Source organism: Pantherophis guttatus, chromosome 10, assembly GCF_059756535.1.
Source record: "Pantherophis guttatus breed Tessera chromosome 10, ASM5975653v1, whole genome shotgun sequence".
NCBI classification, from domain to species: domain Eukaryota; kingdom Metazoa; phylum Chordata; class Lepidosauria; order Squamata; family Colubridae; genus Pantherophis; species Pantherophis guttatus.
Genome location: NC_142072.1, coordinates 6,687,694 through 6,702,500, shown reverse-complemented (window position 1 = coordinate 6,702,500; position 14,807 = coordinate 6,687,694). Strand labels below are relative to the sequence as shown.

Genomic DNA, 14,807 nt, shown 5'->3' with positions numbered 1-14,807 from the left:
GAGTCAAAAAGAGGGCTGTGAAAATATCTACAGACCCCTCAAATCCTGAACATAAACTGTTTCAACTCCTACCCTCAAGACGACGCTATAGAGAACTGCACACCACAACAACTAGACTCAAGGACAGTTTTTTCCCGAACGCCATCCCTCTGCTAAACAAATACTTCCCTCAACACTGTCAAACTATTCACTAAGACTGTTACTAGTATCTATCTCTTCCCACTTATTACTATAACCATGTGCATGTATCTTTCAATTATGTTTTTATTTGTTTCCTAGTATGATTTGATAGCTTATTAGTAACCTTGACTATCACTAAGTGTTGCATTTTTTTATTCTTGATGAATGTATTTTATTCTCCTTATGTACACTGAGAGCATATACACCAAAGAAAAATTCCTTGTGTGTCCAATCACACTTGGCCAATAAAGAATTCTATTCTATTCTATTCTATTCTATTCTATTCTATTCTATTCTATTCTATTCTATTCTATTCTATTCTATTCTATTCTATTCTATTCTATTCTATTCTACTCTACTCTACTCTACTCTACTCTACTCTACTCTATTAATTCTATATTCTATTCTATTCTATTCTATTCTATTCTATTCTATTCTATTCTATTCTATTCTATTCTATTCAAACAGCAACAGCACTTAGACTTATATACCGCTTCCATAGTGCTTTATAGCACTCTCTGAGTGGTTTACGATGTGGGTCCTCATTTTATGTGATTAATAAGTGAATAAGTGAATAAAATATGTGTCTTCTCGTCCATTCCTTTTGTCCTTTGTCCAAGCTACTGTACTTTTTCATGGCATCATCACAAGTCTCTCTGAACGACATTCATTATTTCTCTTTCCCCCCATTTTGTAATTTTACCGGTTTGACTTCTCCATCCCTCGCTTCTTGTCCTGAAGGCTCTACCTCCATCTTTCTTATGGCCTCTGTGGTGGGATCCCTACCTACAGACTGAGACAGACTAACCACTTCCCTTGCTCATTTTTACACCTACTCATCTCCCACAGTTAATGCCTCTGCCTCTCTTTATGGTCTCTGGAGTCATTAAATAAGCCTCCACTGAGATTTCCATAAACTATCCTGCCCAAAACAGAAAGAAAAACTACTCAACGGTGTGAAATCTTATCTATTTATGTATGATGTGCCTGAAATTTCATAAGGTTCAGGAATTGGTCTTGTTTTGTTGAAGTCTCTCTTTTTCTCTGGTAATAAGTTTTGTGTTGCATTTGGTTCTTTTGTGTGTTTGTTTTGTCGGGCGAGAGGCTTCACCTAAGTTGTTGGATCAAGATCTCTCAAAACGCAACACAATTATAGGGATGATAAAAGCGTGAAACATCCTTCCCCAATAAGACCTAAAAATAAGAATGAGAACTCTTATTGGTTTATATAAGATATCTTTGAAATTTCGCAAGATCCAGGATTTTTGACTCTTGTTCAATTCAATTCTATTTATTATTACAGGCTTAGACCAGAACAAATAAAAGCACTCAGTATATATACACTTAAAAAGTCTAGTATAAAATAACAAATAACAACTAAAGTCTATAATAAATTCCAGTGTCAATTATACAAAGGTCTGACTATGTGATAGTTGCAATTAGTGGTGAAATGTAAAATTTGTTACTACAGTTTCTGTGGGCGTGGCTTGGTGGGGGGGGTAATGTGACTGAGTGGGCGTGGCCAATTTTTTTTTTTTTTTACTTTTAAAAGCATTTTTTTCTACAACCTCTTCGGCTAAAGGGGTTGTAAAAAAAAATGCTTTTAAAAGGCTCTGACGATCAGGCAACTCAGCTGGGATCGTCAGAGCATTTTAAAAGCATTTTTTTCTACAACCTCTTTGGCCGAAGAGGTTGTAGAAAAAATGCTTTTAAAAGGCTCTGACGATCCCGGCTGAGCTGCACAATCGTCAGAGGCTTTTTTTTTTTTTTTTAACTTTTAAAAGCATTTTTTCGGCTGGACAGGGATTTTTGCTACCGGTTCTCCGAACCACCTGCCGTCATCGTTACCGGATCGGGCGATCCGGTCTGAACCGGGAGTATTTCACTCCTGGTGGCAATCCCTAAACTATGTGGCCCATTGTGGGTTTAACGCTAAAAGGGAAATGACTAAGCAGCACAAAGGGATAGCCACAATTGTTATATAACATCGCTATGGTGGAGAAGACACGTATTTGTGGCGAATCCCCAGTGCTGCTGAGCAGAATCTAGCCACCTGTGCTGTACTTATGGACTGTTCATCCTTAAGCAGCCACTGAAGATAGGTAGTGTCGGAATGGCAGTTATTGGCAGAATATGTTTTTTCCTAATCTCTGTATAAAAGGAATATCTAAGGAGCATGTGACCCAGTCTCCACCTCTCCTGAGCCACAGGGACAGAGTCTTCCCATGAATGGTATCCTTTTATACTTGCCCTACAGGATGGCTGATGGAAACGCATGGCACCATGCAAGTGCAAATGCTTTCCAGGATTTGGGACTCCTGTTAGAAAAGCAACTAATTCTTGGTGTACCCCACGCTGCCTTGCTAGGGAATTATGGGTTTTGAAGTTCTTGAAAAATCTGAGGAATGGTGGGTTGAAGTCCTGGAGAAAGTTGTGGAATTGTGGCAGTGGAAGTCCACACATCTGAAAAGTTTGTTTTTGTTTTTGCCAGAACCCGACACTTAAGCTACTTTCGTTTCTTGTTAAGGAAGGAAATGGAAATGATTGGCATCAGCAGAAAACTGGGACTCCCATAGTTAGAATTGCACGTGATATGAAATGGGAGGAATATTTTATTTACGCAATACACATGGCACTTAAAAGGTTGACTACATAAGGGGGATCCAGTCCTTCTCTCTGAGGAATCTGGAGACACTGGACAGAGACCCTTCCCAACCTGCGTGGACCTCTTTGAGAATTACTCCTTTTACAAAAGCAAGTAAGGATTTGTGTACACCCTTCCCCTGTTGAGGTTTAGGTGTTGTACATTTCGTTTCCTTGGTTTTATATTCTATTAACTTAGCAGGTTCTGTTGATCTTCCTATATAGTAGCCTTAGATACCATTTTCTTTTCAGAACAATTAATCAGTGGAACAGCTTGCCTCCAGAAGTTGTGAATGCTCCAACACTGGAAATTTTTAAGGTGATGTTGGGTAACCATTTGTCTGAAGTGGTGTAGGGTTTCCTGCCTAAGCAGGGGGTTGGACTAGAAGACCTCCAAGGTCCCTTCCAACTCTGTTATTCTATTTCTATTAAAGAATGTGTGTCTTGTGCCTTGGAATCTGTGAATGGCTGAATATGCTTCAGGGTTAAAGAAATACATGCACCCTTCACTCCTCATTTCTGGAGCCAAAGGTTTTGTGGGTGACTCTAGGGAATGAGCTGGAGAAGCAGCAGATTGTTCTCCCTTGCATTGAATGATGCCTTCTTTGGGCTTACATTGGACCTTTGGATATAGTTAATAACTGGCTTGCCTTATGTTGGCGCCAATGATTTTATCTACAAGAAAGGAAGACAACAGAATAACTGGCTTGCATTATTGACTTTGTGCCAATGATTTTATTATTTGATTGACAAGAAAGGAAGACAACATAATACGCACCAAAGGAAAAAATAGAGCCCAGGGGTTTAGAGCGGTGTTAATAGGAAAGGTTCGCTTTGTCTCTCTGGGGAGGAGAACATCTGGAAAGCTTCTCCCACTCCTGAATGGCTTTTCTCCCCCCCTCCCCCATTGGCCTAGGCATGTTGGTGCTGCAATTGTTAAAGACAACAACTGTAATGGTATGGGAGACATGGAAATGACATGCAGTAGAGGGAACTGTCAGATACAAGGCTGATTACTCCAAGGCAGGAATGTGGGTGGAGCAATAGGCTCAGAAGAGACCCTCCCTATTTTGGGCAAAGACTGGCCAGGAAGGAAAGTATTTTCAGCTCTGCAAGAATGATTTCGGCTTTAGGATTTAGACCAGATAGGAAACATGAGCCGATGAGCAAATTCTACATTATTGTAAGATTACATGAACAGAATCTTGAAGTCTGAAAGTACTTCAGATTAGTTCAGAGAGGAAATGAACATTAGAAAGAAACTGATTCTTCCTTTACTGTCTTGGATGCAAGAAGGAGGGAAGGGTTGAAATAATAATCAGGCTTCCAAGATTCGGAGACATGAGCTTTGTAGGCAGGAGGGTGGAATGGAGAGATGCCATATTCTTCATTTTTGTTTTCTTTCAAAAGTCACCTTTCCCACCTCCCCCGATTTCTGTTCTTTTTAAAATTGATTATGTGCCATCAACTATTTTTCATCTTCTAGTGATCACATAGATGGATCTTCCCCTTGACAGTCTAAACTCAAACCATTCTCTCAATGGCACATTGCCACTGTAACTGAGCCTACCCCATCCTCTTCTCTTCCCTCCCAATTTCTCCGCCATCAGAACCATCAGCAAAGAGCTGAGTCTTCCCAAAGGAAGATAATTTGAGCCTGGACATTTGAGCCTCCATGAAAACTCTTGGGTTGATTCATTTAATGGTCTGTTGCTTTGAGTCCATGGTATTCTCTGGGGACTTCTCCAACGTTTCTATTGAACCTCCTTCTATTGAACCTCCAATTCAATAGAAGAATGGAATGGAATGGAATGGAATAGAATAGAATAGAATAGAATAGAATAGAATAGAGTAGAGTAGAGTAGAATAGAATAGAATAGAATAGAATAGAATAGAATAGAATAGAATAGAATAGAATAGAATAGAATCAAGAATACGGAATGGAATGGAATGGAATGGAGTGGAGTGGAGTGGAGTGGAGTGGAGTGGAGTGGAGTGGAGTAGAGTAGAGTAGAGTAGAGTAGAGTAGAGTAGAGTAGAGTAGAGTAGAGTAGAATAGAATAGAATAATAGAAAGAATAGAATAGAATAGAATAGAATAGAATAGAATAGAATAGAATAGAATAGAATAGAATAGAATAGAATAGAATAGAATAGAATTCTTTATTGGCCAAGTGTAATTGGACACACAAGGAATTTGCCTTGTTGCATACAGTGCCAGACATAGCTGAGAAGCATCCCAATGTCTCTTTTGCTTTCCAGATAATCTGCACAGAAGAAAAAGCAACAATGGGCAATGAAATTACAAGGTATTCTCTATGGAGACGATTTGAAGAATTCAGGAGTGATTTGAGTCAAGGCAGCATTCACAAAATGGCGTCGGACTACCAAAAACATTTAAATGAACTGCAAAATCTGCCCCTTAATATTGCAGTTATTGGGCAGGCAGGTGCTGGTAAATCCTCCTTTGTCAACGCCATCCGGGATGTAATGGATGATGAGGAGGATGCAGCCGCGGTTGGGACTGTAGAAGAAACCATGGTGCCAAAGGCCTATCCCCACCCGTTTTTCCCCAATGTCCAAATATGGGACCTTCCAGGGATTGGAACCCCTCGGTTTGAAGAAGCGGAATACATGCAGAAAGTCCCATTTGAAAGTTATGATGTCTTTATTATGGTTACCTCTGAACGCTTTACGAAAAACGATGCTTTGCTGGCCAAAGAAATACAAAGAACACGGAAGAAGTTTTATTATGTACGTAGCAAAATTGATATTAGCGTCGAAGGTGAAAGGGGGAAAAAGAATTTCTGTATGGGGAGAACCCTGGCATTTATAAGGAAATGTTGTGAAGATTGTTTGAGAAGAGCAGGTGGTCTCTCTGCAAGAGTATTTCTGATTTCCAACCTGAAGGCAGACAAGTACCGGTATGATTTCCCTCTGCTGAGAGAGACAATGGCTGCTGAACTTCCTTACTACAAGAAGCATATTTCAACAATGGCCGCGCAGCTTTTCTCAGAAAATGAACTGAGGATGAAAAAACCTGAAATAATATCACATATAAAGAAGGTGGCATTGGTGTCGTGTGCTTGTGGAGCGGTGCCTTATCCAGGTGTGTCTATACTTTGTGATATTCCAATATTGCTGGATGCGCTGAAGTGTATCTGCAACGCATTTGGTCTCGATGACAATTCACTCCGTTTTTTGGCCCTTCACACTGGGAAAGAATTTGAAACGTTGAGGTCGGCTATCAAGAAAACCCCATTAGCCAACACAATCAACATAGGATCGGTATTTTCTCTATTGATGAAGTCATCTCTCTGGGTAAATGTGTCAGTTGTGGAAGCGGCTTTTACTTTTATGCCAGTGATCGGATCTGTGTTTGGTGGAGCGAGTTCATTTGTTGTCACATATCATTTTCTGAACACGTTTCTTGATGATGTTTTGGAAGACGCCCGAAATCTTCGAGCAACGCTTCTTGAGTGATCAGAGTCCCAGGGAAAGGTCCCAGGCACCCCCAAACCCTCTTTGAAGGAGACAGTCAAGCATTTCCTCCAAATGAAAGCAGGGGGAGGAAAATTATAATAGGCTTCAAAGCCATATTTGAGCTATCTATTTGTTTGATCGTTATAATAATTCTTCAAGTATGTGTTTGATCATAAGGGCAAATATGTATCCCTTTCTGCAGATGTTTCTATGGGAAATAGGAAATTAAATAATTATGTGTATGTATATTGTTCTTTTATTCGTAGGTTTATATGTGCAATACTTTTCTAGTCAGGGTTTTTCCTACGTATATCAAGATGTTTGTATTGTCATAGTTGGGTGATATCTCAAATCACCACTTTCAGGCTTTATCAGACATTTTGTGTTGTCTGCTGTGAGATTTAAGGGAGACTGGGATAGATCTATTTCGGCCTTATAAGGCCTCTTCATTCATATATATATATATATATATATATATATATATATATATATATATATATATGTGTGTGTGTGTGTGTGTGTGTGTGTGTGTGTGTGTGTGTGTGTGTGTGTGTGTGTGTGTATGCACATATAAACCTATGAATAAAAGAACAAAATAAATATTTGACCTTTACAGGGAGGAGTCATAAAATGAGGGTGTGGCTGGCTGAAGAGGCCTTATAAGGCTGAAATAGATCTATCCCAGTCTCCCTTAAGTCTCACAGCAGACAACACAAAATGTCTGATAAAGCCTGAAAGTGGTGATTTGAGATATCATCCAACTATGGCAATACAAACATCTTGATATACGTAGGAAAAACCCTGATTAGAAAAGTATTGCACATATAAACCTACGAATAAAAGAACAATATATATATATATATACACATACATACATACATACATACATACATACATACATACATATATATATATATATAGTTTTTTTGTGGGGTGTGTGATTTTCTTATTTTCTCTCTTAGTTTTTTCTGCTCTATTCATAACAAAAATAATAAAATAGTGGAAATTATACTATGAAGCTACACATTTTAATTTTTTCTGTTCTATTTTTAACAATAATAAACGATAAAACAGTGGAGATTTTGCTACAAAGTTACAAAATTCATAATACTTTTTAAAAATACGATGAAAACTACTCAATGTACTTTAACTTGGGCTGTCTAATTAATTTTATACTGAGCATTAATTGTATAACTTCAGTCGTTATCTACCTGTCCCATATTATTTTGTTGGAAATGTATGTCCTCTTTAAATAAAACAAATTTTAAAGAAAGCTTCCGATGCAGGATTTGGCTGATCAAACTGCAGGGACAAGCACTTGATGCTGCTAAAAGCTACTGGACCAGTTTGGTTTTGTTTTTGCCAGAACCCGAAACTTAAGCTACTTTCGTTTCTTGTAAAGGAAATGGAAATGATTGGCATCAGCAGAAAACTGGGACTCCCATAATCGGAATTGCATGTGATAGGAAATGGGAGGAATATTTCATTAGTTGTGGGACGCAATGCTCACAGCACTTAAAGGTTGACTACATAAGGGGGATCCAGTCCTTCTCTCTGAGGAATCTGGAGACACTGGACAGAGACCTTTCCCAACCTGCGTGGACCACTTTGAGAATTACTCCTTTTACAAAAGCAAGTAAGGATTTGTGTACACCCTTCCCCTGTTGAGGTTTAGGTGTTGTACATTTTGTATTCCTTGGTTTTATATTCTATTAACTTAGCAGGTTTTGTTGATATTCCTATAAAGTAGCATTAGATACCATTTTCTTTTCAGAATTAATCAGTGGAACAACTTGCCTCCAGAAGTTGTGAATGCTCCAACACTGGAGGTTTTTAAGAAGAGATTGGATAACCATTTGTCTGAAGTGGTGTAGGGTTTCCTGCCTAAGAAGTGGTTGGACTAGAAGACCTCCAAGGTCCCTTCCAAATCTGTTATTCTAGTTCTACTAAAGAATGTGTGTCTTGTGCCTCCGAATCTGTGAATGGCTGAAGATGCTTCAAGGTTAAGGAAATACATGCACCCTTCACTCCTCATTTCTGGAGCCAAAGGTTTTGTGGGTGACTCTGGGGAATGAGCTGGAGAAGCAGCAGACTCTTCTCCCTTGCATTGAATGATGCCTTCTTTGGGTTTACAGTGGACCTTTGGATATAGTTGATAACTGGCATCCCTTACACTGGTGCTAATGATTTTATTGCCATAAAGGAAGACAACAGAATATGCATCAAAGGAAAAAATAGAGCCCAGGAGTTTAGAGTGGTGTTTGCTTTGTCTGTCTGGGGAGGAGAACATCTGGAAAGCTTCTCCCACTCCTGACTGGCTATTCTCCCCCCCTTCCCCCATTGGCTTAGGCATGTTGGTGCTGCAATTGTTAAAGACGACAACTGTAATGGTATGGGAGACACGGAAATCACATGTAGTAGAGGAGGGGTCTCCAACCTTGTCAATTTTAAAGCTTGTGGACTTCAACTTCCAGAATTCCTCAGCACGTTTTGTTGGCTAAGGAATTCTAGGAATCTATTTATTTATTTATTAGATTTATATTGCCACCTATTCGCCCATGGCGATTCAAGCTGGCTTACAGAATATAAAAAACCAAATTTAAAAAACAGTAAAACTCATAAAAAATCAAATAAATTAATATAGTAAAATCTCCCCTGACCCCCCACCTCCCGCCCCAGCGACAGCCGATCACACGAGCCATTTAATAGGCTACATCACATTCTGGGTTCCCCAGGCCCGCTGGCAGAACCAGGTCTTCAGCGCCTTCCGGAAGAGAATTAGGATGGGGGCTGTTCTAATCTCTGGGGGAATGATGTTCTAGAGAGAGGGAGCCAGCATGCAGAAGGGCCTTCTTCTGGGTCCCGCCAGGTGTATCTCCCTCGGGGAAGGGACCCGCAGCATTCCCTGCCTCCCCGCTCTAATGGGTTGACTGGATGTGACTGGCAAGAGACAGTGCCTCAGATAACCTGGTCCGAAGCAATGAAGCGCTTTAAAGGTGACAACCAGCACCTTGAATTGCACCCGGAAGCAAATTGGCAGCCAGTGCAGCTCCTGCAGGAGAAGTAATATATGTGCACTCCAGGGTCTGTATAAATGTGGGCCACTGCATTTTGCACTAACTGGAGCTTCCGGATGCTCTTCAAGGGCAGAATAGTTGAAGTCCACAAGTCTTAAAGTTGACAAGGTCGGAGACCCCTGTAGTAGGGAACTGTCAGATACAAGGCAGGTTACTCCAGGGTAGGGGTGTGGGTGGAGCAATAGGTTCAGAAGAGACACTCCCTAGTTTTGAGCAAAAACTGACCAGGAAGGAAAGTATTTTCAGCTCTGTAAGAATGATTTCGGCTTTAGGATTTAGACCAGATAGGAAACATGAGCCGATGAGCGAATTCTACATTACTGTAAGGTTACATGAACAGAATCTTGAAGTCTGAAAGTACTTCAGATTACTTCAGAGAGGAAATGAACATTAGAAAGAAACTGATTCTTCCTTTACTGTCTTGGATGCAAGAAGGAGGGAAGGGTTGAAATAATAATCAGGCTCCCAAGATTTGGAGACACGAGTTTTGTAGGCAGGAGGGTGGAATGGAGAGATGCCATATTCTTCATTTTTGTTTTCTTTCAAAAGTCACCTTTCCCACCTCCCCCGATTTCTGTTCTTTTTAAAATTGATTATGTGCCATCAACTATTTTTCATCTTCTAGTGACCACATAGATGGATCTTCCCCTTGACAGTCTAAACCCAAACCATTCTCTCAAGACTCTTAATGGCACATTGCCACTGTAACTGAGCCTACCCCATTCTCTTCTCTTCCCTTCCACTTTCCTCACCATCAGAACCATCAGCAAAAAGCTGGGTCTTCACATCAAGTTTCCAAAGGAAGATAATTTGAGCCTGGACATTTGATCCTTCATGAAAACTCTGGGTTGATTCCTTTAATGGTCCATTGGTTTGAGTCTATGGTATTCTGTGGGGTCTTTTCCAACCCCAAAGTTCAAAGTGCCTGAAGTAGCTGAAAAGCATCCCAATGTCTCTTTTCCTTTCCAGATAATCTGCACAGAAGAAAAAGCAACGATGGGCAATGAAATTACAAGGGATTCTCTATGGAGACAATATGAAGAATTAAAGAGAGATTTGAGTCAAGGCAGCATTCACAAAATGGCGTTGGACTACCAAAAACGTTTAAATGAACTGCAAAATCTGCCCCTTAATATTGCAGTTACTGGGCAGGTAGGTGCTGGTAAATCCTCCTTTGTCAATGCCATCCGGAGTGTAATGGATGATGATGAGGGGGCAGCCGAGGTTGGGACAGTAGAAAAAACCACAGAGCCAAAGGCATATCCTCACCCTTCTTTTTCCAATGTCCAAATATGGGACCTTCCAGGGATCGGAACCCCTCGGTTTAAAGAAGAGGAATATGTGCAGAAAGTCCAATTTGAAAGATATGATGTCTTTATTATGGTTATCTCTGAACGCTTTACTGAAAACGATGATTTCCTGACAAAGGAGATACAAAGAACGAGGAAGAGGTTTTACTGTGTGCGTACAAAAATAGATGTCACTATCGACTTTGCAAAGAAGAAAAACAATTTCATTGAGGAGAAAACCCTGGCAATTATAAGGAAATGTTGTGAAGATAATTTGAGAAGGGCAAGTGGTCTTTACACCCGAGTATTTCTGATCTCCAGCTGGAAGGCAGACAAGTATGATTTCCCTCTCCTGAGAGAGACAATGGCTGCTGAACTTCCTTACTACAAGAAGCATATTTCAACAATGGCTGCACAGCTTTTCTCAGAAAATGAACTGAGGATGAAAAAAGATGAAATAATATCATATATAAAGAAGGTGGCATTCGTGTCGTGTGCTTGTGGAGCAGTGCCTTATCCAGGTGTGTCTATACTTTGTGATATTCCAATATTGCTGGATGCTCTGAAGTGTATCTGCAATGCATTTGGTCTAGATGACTATTTGCTCCATATTTTGGCCCTTCACACTGGGAAAGAATTTGAAACGTTGAGGTCGGCCATCAAGAAAACCCCATTAGCCAACACAATCAACACAAGATTGTTATTTTCTCTATTGATGAAGTCATCTCTCTGGGTAAATGTGACAGTTGTAGAAGCAGCTTTAACTTTTATACCTGTTATCGGGTCTGTATTTGGTGGAGCGAGTTCATTTGCTGTCACGTATCATTTTCTGAACACGTTTCTTGATGATGTTTTGGAAGACGCCCGAAATCTTCGAGCAACGCTTCTTGAGTGATCAGAGTCCCAGGGAAAGGTCCCAGGCACCCCCAAACCCTCTTTGAAGGAGACAGTCAAGCATTTTCTCCAAATGAAAGCAGGGGGAGGAAAATTATAATAGGCTTCAAAGCCATATTTGAGCTATCTATTTGCTTGCTCGTTTTAATAATTCTTCAAGTATGTGCTTGATCATAAGGGCAAATATGTATCCCTTTCTGCAGATGTTTCTATGGGAAATAGGAAATTAAATAACTATATATATATATATATATATATATATATATATATATATATATATATATAGTTTTTTGGGGGGGTTGTGTTTTTCTTATTTTCTCTCTTTTTTCTGCTCTCTTTGTAACAAAAATAATAAAATACTGGAAATTATACTATGAAGCTACAAGTTTTATTTTTTTCTGTTCCATTTTTAACAATAATAAATGATAAAATAGTGATTTTGCTATGAAGCTACAAAATTCATAATACTTTTTAAAAATACAATGAAAACTACTCAATGTACTTTAACTTGGGCTGTCTAATTAATTTCATACTGAGCATTAATTGTATAACTTCAGTCGTTATCTGCCTGTCCCATATTGTTTTGTTGGAAATGTACATCCTCTTTAAATAAAACAAATTTTAAAGAAAGCTTCCGATGCAGGATTTGGCTGATCAAACTGCAGGGACAAGCACTCGATGCTGCTAGAATCTACTGGACCAAATTGCAATTTATTCACTGAAACATTTGTCAACACAATTACAAACTGAGCAATAAATGGTTTGATGGGGCTGTGAATAAAGATGTCTGGATATCCCTTATCTGAGGACAGGACATGTGAGGACTCTCTCAAGGCAGACGAAATAAGCTCAAATCAGAGAGAATCTCTGTAGCTCAGGGCTTGTCATGCCCCTGTCGGAGTCTGAATCCGAAGGGGAAGACAAACAGCTGACAGAGAATGAGAGTGTGGCTCCGTTGGCTGTGGAAGAAACTGGGGAAGGGCAAAGTCAGGCTGGGCAGAGCAGGAGATGTCTGGATATCCCTTATCTGAGGACAGGACATGTAAGCCTTCTTTCAAAGCAGACAAAATAAGCTCAAATCAGAGAAACTCTCTGTAGCTCAGGGCTGAACTGGGGAGGCTTAGATGTTCTCTCAACTTGCTTGCTTGAAAAAGATTCATTACCTACCAGGTAACATGGTCATATGATCACTGCTGCAAGCAAACAGCCAAGGTCACAAAACACCAAGAACACAGGATAAACTCAGTCCTGAATATAAGCCCTCTTCTGAATTCAAGGAGACATAACCTAACCCTAAATGGATTTGCCCCAGTGGGATTTTCCCATGTATTTTCCCAGAAAACATAGATAAGATGGGTTAGGGTTGGGTCCAGTGATGAAATCCAATTTTTTTTTACTACCGCTTCTGTGGGCATGGCTTGGTGGGTGTGGTGTGGCTTGGTGGGCGTGGCAGGGGAAGGATACTGCAAAATCCCCATTCCCTCCCCACTCTGGGGCCAGCTAGACGTGGTATTTGCCGGCTCAGTGGTTAAAGATATTGAGTTTGTCAACTGGAAAGCTGACAGCCCGGGTTCGAGACACAAGCTCCATGCAATGGGGAGAGCTTCCGTTACCTGCCCCAGCTCCTGCCAATCTAACGGTTTGAAAACATGCAAATGCGAGTAGATAAATAGGTACCACTTCATTGGAAATGTAATAGCATTCCATACGCCTTGGCATATAGTCGTGCTGGCCACATGACCACAGAAATACCTTCGGACAATGTTGCCTCTCTCGGCTAGGAAACAGAGATGAGCACTGCCCCCTAGAAGTGGACATGACTGGACAGGAGAAACCTTTTCCTTTTATCTTTAAACTGGCTCTATAGAGTAAGAGTTGGAAGGGACATTGGAGATCTTCTAGAGTCTAGACCTGTGATGACGAACCTATGGCACAGGTGCCACAGGTGGCACGCGGAGCCATATTGGTAGGCACGCGAGTGTTGCCCTAGCTTAGCTCCAGCACGCATGCGCACACCGGCCAACTGATTTTCAGGCCTTCCGGTCCCACCGGAAGTCGGGAAACTGGCTGTTTCCCGCCTCCGAGGAGATGGGGAAGGCTGTTTTTGCCCTCCCCAGGCTCCTCGAAAGCCTCTGGAGCCTGGGGAGAGGGAAAAACTGGCCTACCGGGCCCACGTGCCATCACGTGCTAAAAGCAGGGGGAAGTGTGTGTGGGGGGGGTCACGCGCGCATGCGCGGGAGGGCGGGGCGCATTGAATTATGGATGTGGGCACCTGCACCCGTGGCCCCTCCTGCTCCTGCCGCTTTTGGCACGCAACGGCAAAAAGGTTAGCCATCACTGGTCTAGACTCTAGACCAACCCCATACTCAGGCAAGAGATCCTATACCATTTCAGACAGATGGTTGTCCAATCTCTTCTTAAAAACCTCCAGTGATGGAACACCCACGACATCTGAAGGAAATCTGTTCCATTGGTTAGAATAGAATAGAATTCTTTATTGGCCAAGTGTGATTGGACACACAAGGAATTTGTCTTGATGCATACGCTCTCAATGTACATAAAAGAAAAGATACATTCATCAAGGATCATAAGGTACAACGCTTAATGATAGTCATAGGGAAACAGTCAATCTAAATCGTAAGGATACCAGCAACAAGGTTACAGTCATACACTCATAAGTGGGAGGAGATGGGTGATAGGAACGATGAGAAGATTAATACTAGTGCAGGCTTAGTAACTAGTTTGACAGCATTGAGGGAATTATTTGTTTAGCAGAGTGATGGCGTTCGGGAAAAAACTGTCCTTGTGTTTAGCTGCTCTGGTGTGCAGTGCTCTATAGCGTCATTTTGAAGGTAGGAGTTGAAACAGTTTATGTCCAGGATGCGAGGGGTCTGTAGATATTGGTTAATCGTTCTAAGGAAATTTCTCCTTAATTCTAGATTGCCTCTCTCCTTGATTATTTTCCATCCATTGCTTCTTCTCCTGGAGGCTGTATCTCCATCTCTCTTATGGCCTCTGTGGTGGGATTCCTAACTACAGACTGAGACAGGCTAACCACTTTCCTTGCTCATTTTTACACTTATCTTATATCCAGCTCCCACTGTTAACACCTCTACCTCTCTCTGGAGTTATCAAATAGGCCTCCACTGAGATTTCCATGAACTTTCTTGCCCAAAACTGAAAGAAAATCTACTGAACTACATGAAATCTTATCTATTTATATACGATGTATCTGAAATATT

At 40.8% G+C, this 14,807-nt stretch overlaps 2 protein-coding genes across 2 annotated transcripts; both read left to right on the top strand.

Moving 5' to 3' along the window:
• The first annotated feature begins 2,840 nt into the window (after positions 1 to 2,840).
• LOC148112376 (interferon-inducible GTPase 5-like) lies at positions 2,841 to 6,618 on the top strand. Its single transcript, XM_087876715.1, has 2 exons — positions 2,841 to 2,938; positions 5,085 to 6,618. Exon 2 carries the CDS (start codon positions 5,112 to 5,114, stop codon positions 6,303 to 6,305), a length of 1,194 nt encoding a protein of 397 aa, XP_087732841.1. The 5' UTR covers positions 2,841 to 2,938; positions 5,085 to 5,111; the 3' UTR covers positions 6,306 to 6,618.
• Positions 6,619 to 7,591: 973 nt separating this feature from the next.
• Positions 7,592 to 11,797, top strand: LOC148112375 (interferon-inducible GTPase 5-like). The gene is made up of 2 exons (XM_087876716.1): positions 7,592 to 7,941; positions 10,352 to 11,797. The coding sequence occupies exon 2, from the start codon at positions 10,379 to 10,381 to the stop codon at positions 11,564 to 11,566; it is 1,188 nt and encodes a 395-aa protein (XP_087732842.1). The 5' UTR covers positions 7,592 to 7,941; positions 10,352 to 10,378; the 3' UTR covers positions 11,567 to 11,797.
• Positions 11,798 to 14,807: the final 3,010 nt, after the last annotated feature.